Consider the following 18,252-nt stretch of genomic DNA (forward strand, 5'->3'; position numbering starts at 1 on the left):
AATATGATGTGAGAAAAAAACTACACAGAAAAAGTATGCATTTGTTAACTGATTATTCTGAGTGATAGAACTATAGGTAATCTTTCTTCTGTTTTTCTATCATGAAAATGTGCTTCATATTAACAAAACAACAGTAAGCATCTGTAATGGGTGCAGAAGAGTGGCCCATGGAGGGGTCTAAGACAGTTATGGGTGCCCCTGGTTCCTTTCTTCACCAAGTCCTGTACACAGAGGATCGACTAGGCAGGGATCTTTGTGTTTTGGAAGAGGTTTTCAAGCTGTGCTGCCAGCTAGTGGCTCTACAGGGCCTGAGTCAGAACCTATAATAACACAGTTCCTTACTAGGCAGAGTTGTTGATCTATATTAGATCATGTCTTCTCAAACATGATTTCAACCAGGGACCTAGGAGACCTTTCTTACAGGTGATTAATCCTGACTCTGACATTTACTCTATTTCTTAAAACAAGTTCCCCATCCCAAGAAAATATGTTCCTATTAATTAAAATAATAATTCAAACAGTAGATACAAGTACAAAGAAGATAGTGAAAAGCACCTGAAAATCTCTGCTCCCAGGGACAACCACTGCTACATTTTGGTGAACATCCTTCCAGGCATCTCTCTACTCATATATCTACACATAGATCCACTTAGAGTTATGGAATCATGTGCCTTTTTCACACTAAGACAGTTTTAGGTCCTTCCATGTACCTAAATACAGATATGAATAATTATTTTTAATGGTTGTATTGTATTCAGTTTATACTGATCTAGTTTGTTCTCTGTTTATATACTCCTAGATTTTTCTAATTTTATTATTGTGACCAATATTCTGTTTGTACTTCATTTGTTTATTTATTTGGATCAATTAAGAAATTCTCTCTTTAGGATAAAGTCCTTGAAGCATGATTGCCAAACAATAGTGTGTACATTTTTTACATTTGATACATATTGCTTACTGCGCTCCCAAAAGCTTCTACCAGTTCATGGTACATGGTAAAACTTAGCAGTGTGTGAGAGCGCCCATTTCCCTAGACCATCAGCGGGCAGGTGTCATGAGTGTTTCTTAATCTTCGGGTGAAAAAAATATTAGTTTTTTTAATGGTTGTTTGCATTTCTTTGATTAGTGGAGAAGTGAGTGCCTTTGTGTGTTGATTATTTGTGTTTCTTCTTTTGTGAATTGCCTTTTTGTAGACAGGGGGACAAAAGAATTTCTTTTCGGTCCAGTGTCTTGCATACAGTAAGTTGACTTCATTGTCCTGCCTTCTGTTTTGGACAGGTCCTGAAAGACTCTTTCATTGGCAATGCCAAAACCTGCATGATCGCCAACATCTCACCAAGCCATGTGGCCACTGAACACACTCTGAATACCCTGCGCTATGCTGACCGGTGAGTCCCTCGCAGGAGGCAGGTCATGTATGTGTGTCTTCTACACACACAGGGATCTGACCTAGGGCTCCAGAAGCCTGTTCTTGAGGCAGTGATCCTACCACCAGGGTTTTATGCAGTTGTCATTTGAAAAATGCGACCCGGTAGGCCACTTTACAAGTGTGAATGTGATAAGAGAAACACATTCCCTTGTTCAAGAGAACTCCATCGGTGGCATTTAAATGGCTAATGGAAGATGAAATATTTCTCTGGAGTGGAAGGCTCACTGAGGTTTTCTTTCCATTTGCTTAAGCCCTAAATTGTAAGGGATAGAATACGTATTACTTGCCAAGGCAGAAGCACTTAGAAGAGACCAACCCCAGATGTGTTACAGAAGGATAAACAGACCCAGAGAAGGGCAAGAATGTTAAAAGGGCTCACTGGGAGTTGGTGTTACAGCTAGTACCTCTTACCCCATGGTCACATGTGTCTCCTACAGTGGGTGAAGATGCTGTCATTACCATCCTTTCCTCTGGCCACTTTGCTACCTGGTCCTGTCTTACACTCTCCTCTTGAGTCTCCCAGAAGCTGTCTCCAAGGTTAACAAACTATTTGAAGGATATCTGTTTTTTTATTACTGTTAAAGAATTTTCAGTATCCATGGCATTTGATAAAACTCATTAAGAAGGAAAGACGAGCTATCATTTAAGTTCCACGAGATTAGGAACTTTATCTCTTTTTCTCCACTATATCTCTACTGCCTGGACAGTATGTGATACCTAGTAGATGCACAATAAATATTTGCAAATGAAAGGAGGAGCTCCTGCTGGGTGTCAGGGCTGGAGTAAGGCCCTGTGTGCACCTTATCTTATATAAATAGGAGAGAGAGTTTACAAAGTGGTTACAAGAGTGGGCTCTGGATTCAGACTATCTGGCCAAATACCCTGCCTCTGTCACTAGCTAGCTGAGTGGCCTTGGACAAGTTTTCAACTCTCTGAGCCCGTTTCCTTATCTTAAAGGGGATATAAATAGCACCTACCTCATACAACAGGAACCAATGAGGTAATATGTATGAAAGGCTTAGTACCATGCCCAGCACATAGAACTCAATATATGTTAACTTTAACAATAATACTATTAATAGGTCCCCCAAGTAAGTTTTCTGAAGGAGGTTTCTTTTATTGCATAGTTTCCTAATGCCAGCACACTACCACTGCTAGAAGAAAGTGGCTACGTTATGAATTGAGGGTTCTGTTTGTGGAATAGTGAGTGGGCAAGTGGGAGACATGAAGCTCCTGAGTTGGCCCATCTTCAGGAAGCGTGGCATAGGCTCTGCTTGGACATAGTACAGTCCTGACACTAGCTACCCTGGCCTGTCCCTCCCATGGGACTGTGGTAATTTCCAAAACTCTTCTGATTAATGGAATGTTGGGTGCATGCTTATATCCTCAGAGAAGTCATTGGTCTTTTTTGTTCAGGTAAAGAGAGGTATCTCATGCTGAAATAGAATCTTCCCATTTCTTCTTATTCTCTCCCAGTATTCAATCCCTGTAATACTTTTCTTTGGTGTTTGTTTTCCCTAAAGGCTGTAGAAAGGGAATTATAGAACATGCAAAATATACACGTAACATGAAATTGTTATTTACAGGGTAAAAGAACTAAAGAAAAGCATTAAGTGTTGCACTTCAGCTGCCAGTCGAAATCGGACATCTGGAAATTCTTCTCCGAAACGAATTCAGAGCTCCCCTGTGGCCCTGCCAGGGGACAAGTGTTCTCCCAAAAAAGTCAGGCTGGGGCTTCAGCAGTCACTCACAGTGGCACCTGGCTCCACAAGAGGGAAGGCCCATCCTCTGGCCAGCCACCCACCCAACATTCCATTTACTTCTGTACCTAAAGTCCATGGCACAAAGTGTGGCTCCAGAGGGAATCCTCCCCAAGAGTGGGTCATTCAGACTAGCCCTGTCAAAGGAACCATGCGGTCTGGACATTTAGCCAAAAAAAAGGTAGAAGAGTCAACTCCACTGTGCTCTGAGAAAAATCAAATCAGCAACAAAATTGTCCCTGGAGAAGACATGGTACATGGTAAACTGCCCTCTAAGTATAAGAAAGTGCAGACTGTGCAGCCAGTGCAGAAGCAGCTTGTGTCACGAGGCGAGCTCCCCTTTGGCAGTATCCACCCCTTGGCAGAGTACCGTCAGGGCAGCAATGGGGCACCTGCCAGGCCCGCCTCTGAAGCTTGGACAAACATCCCTCCACATCAGAAGGAGAGGGAGGAACATTTGCGCTTTTATCACCAGCAGTTCCAGCAGCCACCTCTCCTCCAGCAGAAGTTAAAGTACCAACCACTGGAAAGGCTTTTATGCCAGTACAGGCCCCAGGAAGGGCAGCTCCAGAATGAGACCCCTCCTCCCTTACGCTCTTATTCCGAGAGCCATGATGGAGCCCAAGCTGAGGACCTTGATGACAGTGATTTCAGTGAAGATTCTTTCTCACATATCTCCAGTCAGAGGACCACAAAGCAGAGAAACACTGTGGAGAATAGCGAAGGCTCGTTTTTCCTTCATCAGAGGGAACGAGGTCCTGAGGAGCAGGTGGCCGAAAGGCAGCAGAGTCTGTTTTTTAGCCCCAGGACAGAAGATGATGAGAAGGATCTAGCTGGAAGCTGGATGTACTCCAGGGACCCCACAAGCCACAGAAGAGCAGCCCTTGATCACAACCACAGCCCAAGTAAGGTGCCCTTGGACTGGAGCAGAGAGGAGGACTCTACTTCCTCAGGGCCCTCTCCTAGAGACAACCTGGCAGAAAAGCCTTACTGCTCACAGGTAAACTTTGTATATAACCAGAAAAGAGGCAGCAGCTCTGCCTTTGATCTCAGACAGGATGCCTTCGGGAGCGAGGTTCCTAGGCAGGCTGAGGGGAGCTTGCAGTCTCTAGTGGAAGATGGTTTCACTTTCTCGCTATCCCTCATTGCAGTTCCTGACCAAAGAGAGACAGTCAGCACACCTCTGAGAGAAGTCAGTGAAGACAGCCCAAATGTGGCTACCACAGCAGTGAAAAACGGTGACCCTTTTCAAGAAGACTCTAGAGAAGAATTAGACACATGCTCTGAATATGCTTCTGGACTGATGGCTCCCCTCACTGTGTCCCTCCTTGAGAACATAGATAATGAGGGTTCTCCTCCCTTGGAACAGCCAGCCCAGACTGAGGCTGCACACAGTCAGATGGCAGCAAGCACAGAGGGGCCAGCTGTGGACCACTCAGGGTCATGTGGTGATCAAGAGGCAGTCCTGCCAGTGTCTTCAGCTGGGCACCTGTGGCTCTCGTCATCTCCCCCTGACAATAAGCCTGGTGCCGATCTTCCAGCTCTGTCTCCATCACCCATCCGTCAGCACCCATCTGACGAGCTGCCTGACAGGGAGGCTGACTTGGGGGAGGCCTGCCAGAGCATGGAGACTGCACTTTTCTCCCAGGAACATGAGGCTAGTGAGCAGTATGATGCCGATGCTGAGGAGACAGAGCTGGGCAGCTCCCAGGGATTCCCAGGAAAGCCATTCCCCACCATACATACTGGAGGACCCCACTGTGGGCCTACACCCACCCCGCGAACAGAAAGTAGTGATGTGGCTGACCAGCCCTGGGCCCAGGAGAGAAAGCATCTGGCAGGTCTTGGTTGGCAGGAGCTGGGTTTGTCCACAGACCCCATCAGGTTGCCCTACTACAATGAGGACATCGAATGGCTCAAACACAGGCCGATACAAAGGTGCTTAACAAGACCCAGCTCTCCCCTGGTCCCCAGCTGCTCTCCCGAGACTGCCGGGACACTCCAGCCCACCCTGGGGCACGCACAGTAAGTTGGGCTTTCCCCAAGACTTGAGCTCCTACTCCCAACCCAGCTTAACTTAATGTTTTGTCTGTTCTGGGGATGTCTATGGTTGGCTCAGTGTCAGTTGTACTGTGACTAGAGAAGGGCTTTGTTAAACTTTTCAAGGGAGTCTGCCTAGATGCATCTGACATAAATAGCAGAAATAAAAAGTATTGGAGCAGGCCTGCCAGGGTGGGTGGACCCTCAGTCTGGGAAAGCTGAGGCGTGAGTGAGAAGGGGAGATCTGTCCCCGTAAGAGCAAGCCTGTGACTTGTGGCGAGGTCAGAATCCTCTTCTTCATTCTCTTGGGTCTGTGTTCCTGGAAGTGCTGCCCAGGGACCCAGCAGCTGCCACCTTGTACCCCTAGAGCTAAAGCAGGTTGGGTACCTTCCAATATGGGGAAGGTAAAAAACAGAGGATGGTGGTTTGTGCTGCTTTTCCCAAAAGATGCTGTGTATAGTGCAGCGGCGATGAGACAGCAGCCTCAGAGGATGTGAAAGAAAGGAAGCAGTGAGATCTAGCAGGGCCCCTCTCAGCATCAGGAGCCTAGGAGCTAGAGGGCAGGGTGAGCTTGTGGGAGCAGATACTTCCTTTATGAGGCTGCAGCCCTTTTCTAAGGCTCCTGATACCTAGGCCAGCTGTCTTTGTCTGCTGCTCACTGGTGCTCAGGCCAGGGCCATGGACAAAAAGAAGGGCATGCAGGGATGTACAGGTGAGGAGCCCACCTCTTCCAGGTAATCTTGCTGTCTCCCTGGTCTCTACCCATCAGTAGGGTATGACAAAAGACAGATACTCCAGCTTCTAGCTCAAACCCCCATGCTTTGGTCCCAGACCGCCCATAAGAAGTAGAAATGACAGCATCCTAGACAGTAGGCTCTACTTTGTGCCAAGGATGCCAGCTATAGTGGCACAGCCTTGAGCCTTTCTGCAGGGAGCTGTGGGCAGTTCCTCAGAAGCAGCACCCAGTCCTGTCCCTTAGTGTACCTGGGGAGGCAGGGGTCAGCTCCAAAAGCCCCTGTCTCTCCCAGTATCTCACTGGTATTCCCTAGTCTCTTAAGTCTGGAGAAGAACATGTGACAGGAGGAGGTGGGGTGAGCCATCCTGGTCAAAGCCTTGACCACTTTGGGCAGAGGCAGCTCCTGGCCTTGAAATGGGACTCAACTCCAGAAAGCTGCCCAGGAGTTGGAAGGCCTGGAGGCCCACAGTGTACTCTCTGGTGTTCCTAGGCAGGTGGTCATTCGAGCACACCAGGAACAGCTGGATGAAATGGCTGAGCTGGGCTTCAAGGAGGAGACCCTGATGAGCCAGCTGGCTCCTAATGTAAGTGCCCTTGTCTGGACACTCGGGACTGTTGGGAATTAGCCTTCGGCTAGTTTGACGGTCAGCTTTATTTGCTGTGGTTAGTGTCGGGTGAGGGTCTGCTGTCATATTCCACCCATTGTTGAGGCCTTGCGCTTTCTCTTGCCATTCCTCTGGGATAGCTTGAGAGAGTGCAAAGGACAGGTGGGAGATGGTACCACACTCCCCATTCCTAGGCTAAAATGTTTCCGGCCTCTATCCTTCACCATTGTGCCTTCCTAGTGGCTTCTTGGGGCCCCTCCTTGTGACAGTAACAGTGAGCCACATGCAGACCAGAGGTATTTACGAAAACACCCCTCTACCCTGAAAGATACTTCTCTATGTATAAAGTGTCTCAAATGTAGAGAGGTGGGGCCCACCCTCTGCCATAGTGACTATCCTGCAGGTGTTCCAGCTGGAGGGGCCTGGGCTCTGAAATCTTCCTGCAGGAGATGGGACTACAAACACAGATATAGAAGAGGGCCAGCAACAGCTCCATTTATCCTTTGTTTCCTATCTCAGGATTTTGAAGATTTTGTGACCCAGTTGGATGAAATCATGGTTCTGAAATCCAAGTGCATCCAGAGTCTGAGGAACCAACTGCAGCTATACCTGGCCTGCCACAGGCTGTCTGAGGCTCCTGAGAGGACAGTGGTGTCTTAGAGCAAGATCTACACACTATGGGGTCGCAGGGGTCTCAGGGGCTGGAGGGGCCTCTGCTGGGTCCTCCCTACAGATACTAGAACCTACTTCCTGGTTCTGCCCACGTTAGCCTCCATAGCTACACATGGGCTTGGCTGGGCCCCAGCTGTTCTCTCAGGGCCAAGCCTCTGTCTCTCAGTTCCAGGCACAGGAAGATCTTAATGTACCCCTCCCTTTTCTCTGAAGCTAGAAGAGAATTTGTCTTACTGACCCTTGTATGGAAACACACCTGGGTCTAATAACCTTGTAGATGTTTCTCAATTTTGGAATTAAAGGATAGGTGGTCACTGGTAACTTAGAGGTCACAGATCACAAACTAGGAAAGATAATGCTGCGCCCAGGAGCTTTATCAGCTGAATTCTATGCCTTTCTTCAGGACTTGGCCAAAAACGAAAACATCGGTGCTAGTGGGGCAGGGGCAGATGAGTTCTGTCTCATGATTTGGGGCTTTAGGTTGGCTTTTGAAATGTAAAACGAAGGAACTTTGACTTGATGTGTCTTTAATAACAGCAGATGTGGGACGGGCTTTATGCTTCCAGTTCCTCTTCCTTCTTGCAAACCAGTATTGAGACAGAAGAGGGTTCCTACGTCAGTGCATTACTCTTTTCACATCTCTGCCTTTTGCTGGGATGACCAGCCTGTTACAAGCCTCAGTAGCCCTCATACTCCTGCGGCATTCCTGGCTCCTGTTTGAGACTCCTCACCTACCACACCCACTCACAGAATGAAGAGCCAGAGGATCTCAGGCAAGTCCATCTCGTAGCCTCACCATCATGCACAATCACTCTGGCTGCCCACTTCCCCTTTCAAGGGCCTGTGTTCAGTATCTTGGCATTGCATAAAGCAGAATTTTTACACACACATGCATACACATCTTCATGTGAGTCTTGCTAACTAGCTACCTTGCAGCAGGAAGAAGCTTAAAACAAGAAATACATAGTAGCTTCCAGGTGGCCCATCATCTTCTAAGGCCACCTTGGGTTAAATCGAGATTCATGTGTCACATCCTTGGCCCTGACACCCATTATGGTGTGGAACATTAATTTCCTACTGGTAAAGGATAACTTTTTAAGGTTTTAAAATGAGGACTTAATTTTAAAGGCCAGAAGAGGGGCTAACTGGCTTTGAGACTAGCCATGTCTGATCTGACCACCAGAGGGCAGCCGCTTCCCAGCTTAGTGCTTCCTGGCCTAAAGGCTCGGCAGTCCCTCAAGTGATCACTAAAAGGATTAGAAACACACCTCCAGCCAACAGCACAAGAGGGACTATGGGACAGTAGTAATTATAAGGACAAGAAACTTTATGGCTAAATCTGGTTCTGTCAGATATAGCAGTACCACTGAAAGCTGGTGAAGCAGTGTGAATCCAGTCCTATCTGTGGCATAAATGCCTGGTGCTACTCCCAAGAAGAGGGGCTTCTTCCTCATTTCTGGGTGATTCCCCTGAAGGCCCAGCCTGTTTCACCTCAATAGCCAGTGTTGCAGGAAGGCATGCATCCTTGGCCCAGAGACCAGGCTAGGTAAGGTTTAAACAGACCTTCACCTGAATGAAGAAAATACTGAAATGACAAAATATGTCCTATTTCATGCCCAGCAAATCTAAGCAAGAAATCCCTTTACCACTCACTGACCCCTACCTCTCAGTAAAACAGCCCTTAGCAATAAATTATGACAGCAAGACACACCTTTTAGATTTTTATTAGTAGTTCTCTCTGAAGAATCAAAATAGTTATTAGCAAATTACTTTAGATTCATCAAGACTGTATATCCTTTGTATTTAGATCTTTAATGATGTACAACGTAATACAAAACAAACCAAAAAGACTGATTTCTATGACTAGGTGTTATTCATTGTGTCATCCTAGAGCAGGGGGCTGGAAGGAGAGGTTGTTCTCCAAGAACTGAGGTGGAGTTAGTGCTGGGCAACTAAATCATGGCCGGTTTCTCCCCAACTCGGGGCCCAGCTGGGAAGGGGCCAATGATTTCTTAATCTGACAACTGTTTCCTAGAACAAGGGGCTCTAAAATCCCAGTAGCAGAGGACAGTGGTCCAAAACAAGCCAAAAGAAACAGGTTGGGGCAAGGAAGCATGGTAACTGCCTGGCATAAGAGGCAAATGCACAGCCCCACAGAGAAAAGGGCATTCTTTGCACCTCAGAGACATTGCAGAGCCAGTGTAACACTAAGAGACTTTGTCAAAAGGGAGGAAAAATAAAACCCTGGAAGAACCTTTCAATTGCACTCAACCTGGATTAGAGTTCATTCTGCCAGTGCAGAGGAGGGAAGCATCCAGCCCCAGAGCAGCACTGAGTCTGGCCCTCCCTCCCCTTCTCCCCGACTACTTTTGGCAGCCAGGCCAGGTTTCAGCTGAGGACATACAGACCCCAGAAAAACCAGAGAAGTCTCTGGAGGGCCAAGGTGGGAAGGACACTTCTCAAAATATAAATACATTTAATATGGAAGGAGCCAGGACAGTTCTGGGGACATTCACATGCCCAAATCTGAGTTTTCTCCCCAGCACAGGGCCTAGGCTCAGAGAGACTGGCAAGCACAGTCTTTACACCTGACCTTTTACCCCCAAAAGAAAATCTGGAAGTGTGCCCCTTCTTCCTTCTCCACGGGTGGGCTCCTCAGGGCCTCTTGCAGGGGTGGTTCTGTGGCAGGGCTTAGGCAGGGCCTGGTCTCAGCTGGCCCCCGCCCGAGCCATGAGGTCTTCCAAAGCATTGTCCTGGTCATTGTTGTGTAATAGCAGGACTTCCTTAATGTCTTTCAGTTCAAAGCCCATTTCCTTAAATTTGCTCATTAACTGAAGAAACTCCATCATCTAAAGAACAGAAGAAAATACAAATTAAAGAGATCTTGCCACACAGCACAGCTGAGTAGAGAAATATGAATATAGGGAGTTGTTTGAGGGAGTTTGCACCCTTGGCCAGAGCCCCATGAGCCTCTCTCAGGTCCCCCAAAAAGCAGAGGAGTGCTGTGGACAAAGCCAGAGCAGACAGGTTGAGGCCACACCCATCATCTCAGAAGCCACGCCCAGTGCTAACTCTTGCTGACCTTCATTCCACTCCCATCACCCACATCCACACTCCTAACAGTGCAGACTACTAAACCCGGAGGCAGCTGTTCTCTGGAGAGCAGGCTAAGCAAAGTGACTAGCAATCTTGCAAATCATCCGAAAATATGGTTTTTTGCCCATGTCATTTTTCCCTTCCCTTCCCTCCCTGGGATTCTAGGTGGTCTTCAACCCATTGCTTCATCAGAGCCAAACACCCAAACTAGCCAAACGCCTGTCTGAACACCTGGGAGGCTACATTTCAACTGCCTCTGCCTGCCATCACTGGTGGGGAAAAGGAGTTGTGAGACAGGAAGCAATCCAAAACAGACCACTTTGTCTCTCCTTTCCAGAGAGTTCCCGTGAAGCATGAAGGTTCCTACCTTTTCCTCTGAACACTGGTGCATTTCCAGAGCCTCTTCCACTAAAAGAGGGTCGAAGCCCTTCTCACAGAGCTGTCCATGTACAAAAAGATAGTCGAGAATCTAAAAAAAAGAAACAAAAGGTCTGAGCACCTAAATGCCACTCCTGTTTCCCAAGAGTCTTACACAAACCAGCAAGTGTGATGTGTGCTCCCCACCCTGGTCATTAGATCCTGGACAGGATTTGATTTTGTGCCTTGAACTGCATCTAATACAGCAGGACCTCAGTGAGTATCTGCTGAACAGACAGGCACACCCTTCTAAACGTGAGTAGGCATTTTTCAAAGGAGTTCCTGTCACAGCTGACTTATATCTCCCAGAACATCAACTCCACAGCCTGGGCAGGATATTCTAAGAAATAGCCCAAGTCAAAATGCCCCTAAGGTTTAGGACTCCAGTACCTATTTGGAACTACCTGGGCAGCTATAACAGAGAAGGGGGGTAGCTGGATAAGAGTCCAACAGCTCCAATACTCCCAAGGCTTTTCCTCTGCCTATGTCCCAGAGCAGCCCCGAAGAAGAAGCACAGCTGCTGAGGCTGCTGGTTTCCCCAACAAAGTGCCCTGATTTCCCCGACTCATAGGAACAGATGTTGGTGTTGTGAGTCTGAGGGGCTTTAGGATAGAGGCAAAATACTAATCGAGCACCAGAGGTCTGGAACCTCTCTCCTGGCTGACCAACCGCTCACCTGCTCAATATTCTCTCCTTTCTTCTTCATGGCTCTCAGGACACACTCATATGAGTAGCCCATGTTGACCACAGTCTCCACACACTGCTGCTCACTGGGTGATAGCGTCTGCAGTTCAGAATAAGCTTGGGGACAGCCAGGAGTGTTGGGCACTTGTGACACTGAGAAGTTAGGAGCTGTGACCTGGTGGTGGAGAAACAAGAGGATCGTGGCAAGAAGAAAGAAAACGTCACTGAGGTGGCCCAGTCCAGGGGCTTACCATTTCTGACACTAATCAAGCCCCTAGTCAAACAGTCAGCCTGAAATGAAGGGCCAGGCTGCTGGCCAGACATCCTGAAGAGGAATGAAGAGGAGTAGGGGAGCTCCAGGTGAGGGAGGGAAAAGTTGGGAAGACACCTGTAATGTGACTGTCCTCTGCTCTTAGCTCACCTTGCAGAATGAGAAAGCACCGCAAGAGCCACATGATCTTCCATGCTCAAATCCTCTGGGCTTGAGCTGGAGAAGTTCTGAGACTGCCCATGGGACTGAAGCCCAAGCTGGCTGCTATGATTCCTCTCCATAGCTCCAATTACCCCTTTCCTACACGTCTCTGAGTCCTGAAGGGATCATTCACCTCGAACACCCCCAACTCTCCCAACAATGTCTCTAACCTCACTTCTATCACTGGGCTGGGCAGAGACTGTAAGTGCTATTCCCACACATGGCCAGCTCAGGGCCCCAGAGCTTTGAAGGCACTCGACCTCAGCCCTACACCATGCACTGTGCTTCGATTCCCTGCTACAGCTGCCGTCCTACAGAACCAGGACTGAAGCCCTCCCTCAAGAACAGGGCCCTGCCTCTACTGCACTGTCCACTGCTCCCTGCCACCTAGCCTTACTGACTCCAGTCTGACTGGTGGAAAGAGTCTCATGATTAACTTCTCCCATTATTTCTGATAATGACTCAGGCCCAAGGCATGAAGGCAGCACACTCCCAGGCCAAAGGACCAAACTACCATGGGAACAAGGTCACAAGCTGTTTTACAGCTCCGCCCAGCTCCCAAGAACCAGGGAAAATGTTTCAACAGAATTTTCTTTATTCCCCACCCCCTTTTTTTTTGGTGGTGGTGGGGTGGAGTTAGTTAGGAGGCAGGGAGCCTGCTGTCCTAGAAGCATGTTCAAAACCAGATGCTCTCCTCAAAGTCAGCTGGGAAAAGCCAAGAAGACTACAGGCCTCAAAACCCATTCTTTCTACATAACCATCTCACCCACAGCACACTCCTGGCAGCCCAGTCACAGGGCTCAGTCATTAGGTTACAGGAGTTACAGCGGGGCAAGGAGACTGGATCACACCAATCTGGTCACTCTGCGGCCCCAAGATTGTCTTTGTGTGTCTCTCTCAGGGGCAAGCTCTACCTGGGCTCAACAATACCAACAACCAAATAGCTTTTTGGTTACACTGCTGGTACAGTATGTTAATGTGAGCTCCTAAGGGGTTAGTTACCATGTCACATGCATTTCTGAAACTTGGGGGCCTGGCACTTACAGGGCCCTGTTTAACAGTTGTTGATTAAATGGAGGTCTATTAGGATTTCGAAGGGGGAATTTAACACAGCAAACTGACACTCCCTCCCCAAAGCCCACTAAAATGATAATAAAACAATGAAAACTGTATTAACCTTTAAAGTCAAAAAGAGGGAACCGCAGTGGACAATATATTTTGATGAAATTTCAGAATGCGGAATGCTAATGGAGGCATGGTACTATTGCAAGAAATGTAATTATAAGTGTGAAACAGGACAGTCAGTCCACCAGCCCCTCAAGACTTTTTTGAGAGGGGTTCAGTGTTTGGAAGCACCAGGTCCAGATGGGATAAGGCAAGGACACAAAATCAGTGATCAAAGCAGTCAAATTCTCAGGCAACACCTTTCCCACCCACCTTTACCCTGTGCAGGAGGCAGAAGGTTTAGTCTCCAGAAAATGTGAACCAGACACCTAAAAAGACTAAAGATAACAAGCACAGTGTAACAGCAGAGAGATGCAGGAACCAAAGAGGGGATTAAGTAAAAGTCTATAGTGACTTTACTAAACCTTCCTTAGCCCTTAAGCAGAATTTTCTGGAGAAACTATAACAGCCCCAAAGACCTTCACATGTTGACATTTTGCATAGTTCCCCTCAGAGACAACTAACCTTCAACATATAGTGAAGCTTAATGATCAGCAAGCATACCCCAAAACACATTCCCCTTTTTTGATAGTTTTCATTTTAGTGCCTCACTCTTAAATGTGAATAGAGAGCCAAGCCACCAACATGAGATACCAAAGGAGGGAACACACAAAGCACTTGGAAATTTAAAATATGATAAAGTAAAATTTTTACTTAAAAGTTTGTGAGATTTTTTTAAAGGTTATAAGACAGTCAAGGGTATATCCCAGAAAGTAAAACAAAGAGATAGAAAATTTAAAAAGATAGCAAATTAGAACAGTCAAGATCCAATATCCAGTTTATAGGAATTCCAGAAAAACAACAGAGAAAATATCAAAGACCCTCCTCCCCCGCAAAATCCCATATTTTAAAATTGAGCCAGGGCCTTAGTTTGAAAGGATCCAGGAGAGCTTTAGCACAATGAACAAAGCCTATCACTGGTAAAATTCAAAACTCCATAAATGAAGAAAAGATCTCATAAGTTTGGCAGCAAGGTAGGGGATGACTCAGAATGGTACCGGAATACAGAATATTAGAAATCACTGGCGCTTATACTTCAATAAAAAAAAGTTTGTTTTTGTTTTCTAAAAGAGAGCAATCCCTTGAAAATAATCTTCAACTCAGAAATCTGATCTAGCCAAACTATTATCTACACGTGATGGTAAAGTTAAAACACTTCTGGATATTTGATAAGTCTTTTGGAGCATATGAATAAAATTAGAAATAGATACAAAGAAACTATGCAAAAAATTTATATGGGCCAGTTTATGAGAAACAAAAAGCTGCAAAAAAAGTAGTCACAGTATACTATCTGAATGTGGCAATAAATACCCAATCATAATAACGTGAACAATAATATTAACTTACCCCAAATTTGTGATATAAATATGATAGAAAGTATGGGAGAAGATGGAGGGGCTACTTTAAGAGGTAAATCCTCAGCTACTATATAACAGGAAATATAAAACTGTCTAAAATTGATAAATTTAAAAGAACAATATAAGCATTTTATTTAGAAACAGAGATAATTCCCAGCAGAAATAGCTTAGAGTTAAAAGAACAGGGAGTAAAACTGGAGTTGGGGAGAGGTGAGGCAGGGAGCTACTGTTTTTCAATATAAGCCTTTTAAATGCTACTTGGTTTCATTTAAATGTGCTTGTATTACTTTGATAAAAATAACTTCATTTTTAAAATCTAGAGATGGAGAATATAAGAAATGATCATTTGATTCAAACACCTAAAAGTGAAGACATTCTATATGTCAAAAATCGTTTAAAATACAATTCAAAAGCAAACTGGCACTCTTATGCTTACTGACCATAATTAGTAAATTGAGAACTCAGAAGTATAAAAGAAAAGGGAGAAATATTTTGTTGAAATAACTATGAAAGAGTCGATAATGTAGCCACACCTGGAGAAAGACCTAATGATGGCAGGGGCCCACTAACCTGTGAGCAAAGCAAGGACCCTGAATGGTTGGGGGACACTGAGAAGAGACACTGGCTAGGGTTAGGTCAGGGAGTTTTATGCTGGATTCAGAATAAGGGCATACTGTAAGATTGTTCCTCTCAAGATGATCCGATGGATTTCTCAACTTGTAGATTAGTTTAATATAAACAGTAAAATGTTAAATCTAAATCTGAAAAATAAGACCCAAACATTGGCCCAACATTGGCCCTAATATAGCCAACAAGAACCAAATTCCAGGAATAGTTCCCAGGGAGTTCCTAAGTGAAGGGTGTTTATAGCCTGGTTGACCACCACCACTCTCCATCCCTACCCTGGCTTCAAGTCACTAACCACTCTGGAGAGAAGAGCTTCTCTCATAGGGTAAAGTTCTCACTGTGGGCTTCAAAGACTCACAATGAGATAGAGGACCAGAATGGAAACCAGGCTTTGCTCCTTAGGGTTAAGTGTCATGACTTCCTTAGAATAACACTAGAACTCCAGCTCTGTTTATATCTGCCCCTTGAAGGCAACAAGTCCTCAAACTAGCAAGAAACAGGCTCCCTCCCACCCTGAAATGGATAGGTCCAAAAGGAACTCCACAATCAGGTGGGTCAAAGAATGATGAGTGTTCTGGTTTGAGAAAGACCTCTGCCATTAGTTCATCTAAATTGTTACTGTTACTTTAAAGGGGCAGGGACTAGGCGGGGGCGGTGGGCGGAGGGGGCACTGCTGGCTGAGGATCTCTAGTCTTTCCCAGAGCGCTTTTAATTTTTCTAAAGCATACAATGAGTCATGAAGGAGTATCCTGCTGACCACAGCCCAAGAATGAACCAGGAGGAATTAGGATAAAGCCCATTCCTAGGAGGTAACAAAAGAAGTGTTATGCACTCTACTGAGTTTATCTGGGCCAAGGTCTATGGAAGTTTACATGCAGCAGTCAGCTCTCTGTCAAAGGAAGCACTGACAGAGACACTCATTTACCAAGAATACTATTGCTGGGACCTTATACTCGCTGTAAGCAGGCCAAGATTCATCTTTCTACCTACCAACTAATAGCAGGCTTGTTATGGTCTCTGATAGATGCCCCACCAATACAATCAAGCTCCTTTCTGGCTCTTTGATATACCGTCATTTTAAAAATCTGTGGACTGGTGTAACAAGATCCTTGGACTTCTATGATTCTATCCTAGAGTGCAACGATGTATCATTCTGTGCTGCTGAAACAACCACATCAAGACCTAAGCCTATATACTCTGTGACAAAGTAACCTTACTGAATATGGAAATTTTTGTGTGTGACAAAATCAGATTTTCTTCAAGACACAAGCTGCAACATTTTTTATCAACCCATATTCAACTCTAAATCTGAATTCCTACCTTCCCCTCTCCCTCCTTTTGGAGAAAACTGCACAATTCATAGTAGTGAGCAGGTTAAAAAAAGGTAATTTTATAATTAAAACATGCAGGTTTAAAAGTGATGAATTTCTACCTTTCGCTTGGACTTCCAATACAACAAGGCAGAATGAAATAGAGGGAGGCAGGAGTACAAAGCAACCTTAAAAAACCATGAAGAAAGGTAATAGTTTAAAAGTACAAAGAAAGCAAGCCTTTAAAAAATGCAAACACAAGACGTGCGGCACAGAAATAAAATTGATTAGGCAGGAAAATACCATTCACATGACATATGTGATCTTTAAAAAAAAAAAAAAAGACCAAAAGATGCAGAGAGGAACAAGCCCACACATATTCACAGTAGGTACCCAGCTAACAATCCTTATCCTCAGGAAAACCAGAACTACATATATAAGCAAGGTCAATTTGGTCATGCCCTACCTTGCCCTAAATTTCAAAAAGAAGAATGTGAAGACAGAAACCACAAGGTAGAAGAATTTAGAAGACTTTGGAGCTTTAATTTAAGGGGATTTAAAAGGCTTACCGTGAGACCTGTATTTGGAGGTGATGATTCTTCTGTGCACATAGACAAGACAGAGAGGGAAGGCATCTGGGAGATCATATCAGAAGGATTCAGGGTTGGCACCTCTGTGCCAGTGTCCAAGTTCAAAGCTGAAAGCCCAAGAGTATGATGCCCATTGAGCTCACTGGCACTGCTTTGGGTGGAAGGCTTTAGGGAATTCCGGAACGTGCCATTGCGGAGGCAGGATGTGCTATGGAAAGTGCTTGCCAGCTTGGCTGTTTTCTGATTGCTGTCATCAGAGTCAAGTTTGGGGAATGACAGAGATTTGATATTGCTTACTGCAGGGATAGGGGGAAGGGACACTTTGGAAGACAGCGACATCTTTTCACAGTTGCCCAACTGTGGTAAGGTTATAAAGCCATTGGGTTTGTGAAGAGGCTTGAAATCTAGTGTTGCCCGCTCCAGGGATGCTAGGACCTCTTCATCCTGTAACACAGACCCAGAGCCTCCTCTAGGCAAGTTATTGTCCAATAACTGAGCCACAATAGGTCCAGTGGTTCCTACCAGAATGTTTCTCAGCTCTTCCTTCTCATCAATAGTTTTTAACTCCAGATTATCAAATGGGTCTTCTTCACACTCAAAGTCAGCAGGATTGAAATCTGCCTTTGTGTGGGGTGGGCTGAGAACTTTCTGTTTCGTGGCACTGCTGCTGACCCGAGTCGGGGTGAGGATGCTGTTGTGCTGTAAGCTGGCAAGGATGGGGTTAATAGGAGGTGGCTTTGTGGCTGTACTGTGAGTCTTGGAGAAGCTCATTTTTCTATCGCCCTCCGGGCCACTCTTAGAATTCACTTTAGCTTCTGCTTCCTCAGCCTTACGCTCTGCTTCCCGCTGGGCTTCTTGGATTTTCTTAATGTCTTCAGCCCACTCAATGGTTTTCTTTTCCAAGGAGAAATCATACTGTAAAGATATAGCAGAGAAAAGAGGTGTGAACTCAGGGTGGCTGCCCCTCTTCAAAGCAATTCTCCCACCCAATTCACTTCCCCACTAAACACAAGGTGTTCTAGATGATCCTCACTCAGGAAGACTAAGGCTTCCTAATCTTAAAGGCATCAAACTACACTCCCAGCTTTTCTAGAAATTAACTAGAAAGAGCTCCCCTACCTCTAATCCTATGCACCAGGACAAATATTACCTTGTCATTTCTCTTGTTTCTCTTCCTTCAGACTATTTCCCTTCCTAGAACTCTTCATTGATGACTCAGAGCTCAGCCACCT

General features: G+C 45.7%; 2 protein-coding genes across 6 annotated transcripts in view; one reads left to right on the forward strand and one right to left on the reverse strand.

Annotated features, from left to right (window-relative positions):
• The window catches only part of KIF24 (kinesin family member 24), a 49,498-nt gene extending 41,370 nt beyond the window's left edge, over positions 1-8,128 (forward strand). For all 3 annotated transcript variants that reach the window (XM_039875540.1, XM_039875541.1, XM_039875542.1), the window contains 4 exons: positions 1,279-1,388; positions 3,016-5,214; positions 6,456-6,549; positions 7,090-8,128. In XM_039875540.1, the coding sequence (XP_039731474.1) occupies positions 1,279-1,388; positions 3,016-5,214; positions 6,456-6,549; positions 7,090-7,230 (2,544 nt within the window). In that variant the 3' untranslated portion in view covers positions 7,231-8,128. The remainder of the gene's footprint in view (positions 1-1,278; positions 1,389-3,015; positions 5,215-6,455; positions 6,550-7,089) is intronic.
• Positions 8,129-8,950: 822 nt separating this feature from the next.
• Positions 8,951-18,252, reverse strand: part of UBAP1 (ubiquitin associated protein 1) — a 58,670-nt gene continuing 49,368 nt past the window's right edge. For all 3 annotated transcript variants that reach the window (XM_039875544.1, XM_039875546.1, XM_039875545.1), the window contains 4 exons: positions 17,000-17,935; positions 11,432-11,614; positions 10,706-10,807; positions 8,951-10,091 (listed from right to left, as the gene is read on the reverse strand). In XM_039875544.1, coding sequence (XP_039731478.1) covers positions 9,951-10,091; positions 10,706-10,807; positions 11,432-11,614; positions 17,000-17,935 — 1,362 coding nt within the window. In that variant the 3' untranslated portion in view covers positions 8,951-9,950. The remainder of the gene's footprint in view (positions 10,092-10,705; positions 10,808-11,431; positions 11,615-16,999; positions 17,936-18,252) is intronic.

Source organism: Pteropus medius, unplaced genomic scaffold (assembly GCF_902729225.1).
Source record: "Pteropus medius unplaced genomic scaffold, Ma_sr-lr_union100, whole genome shotgun sequence".
Lineage (NCBI taxonomy): Eukaryota > Metazoa > Chordata > Mammalia > Chiroptera > Pteropodidae > Pteropus > Pteropus medius.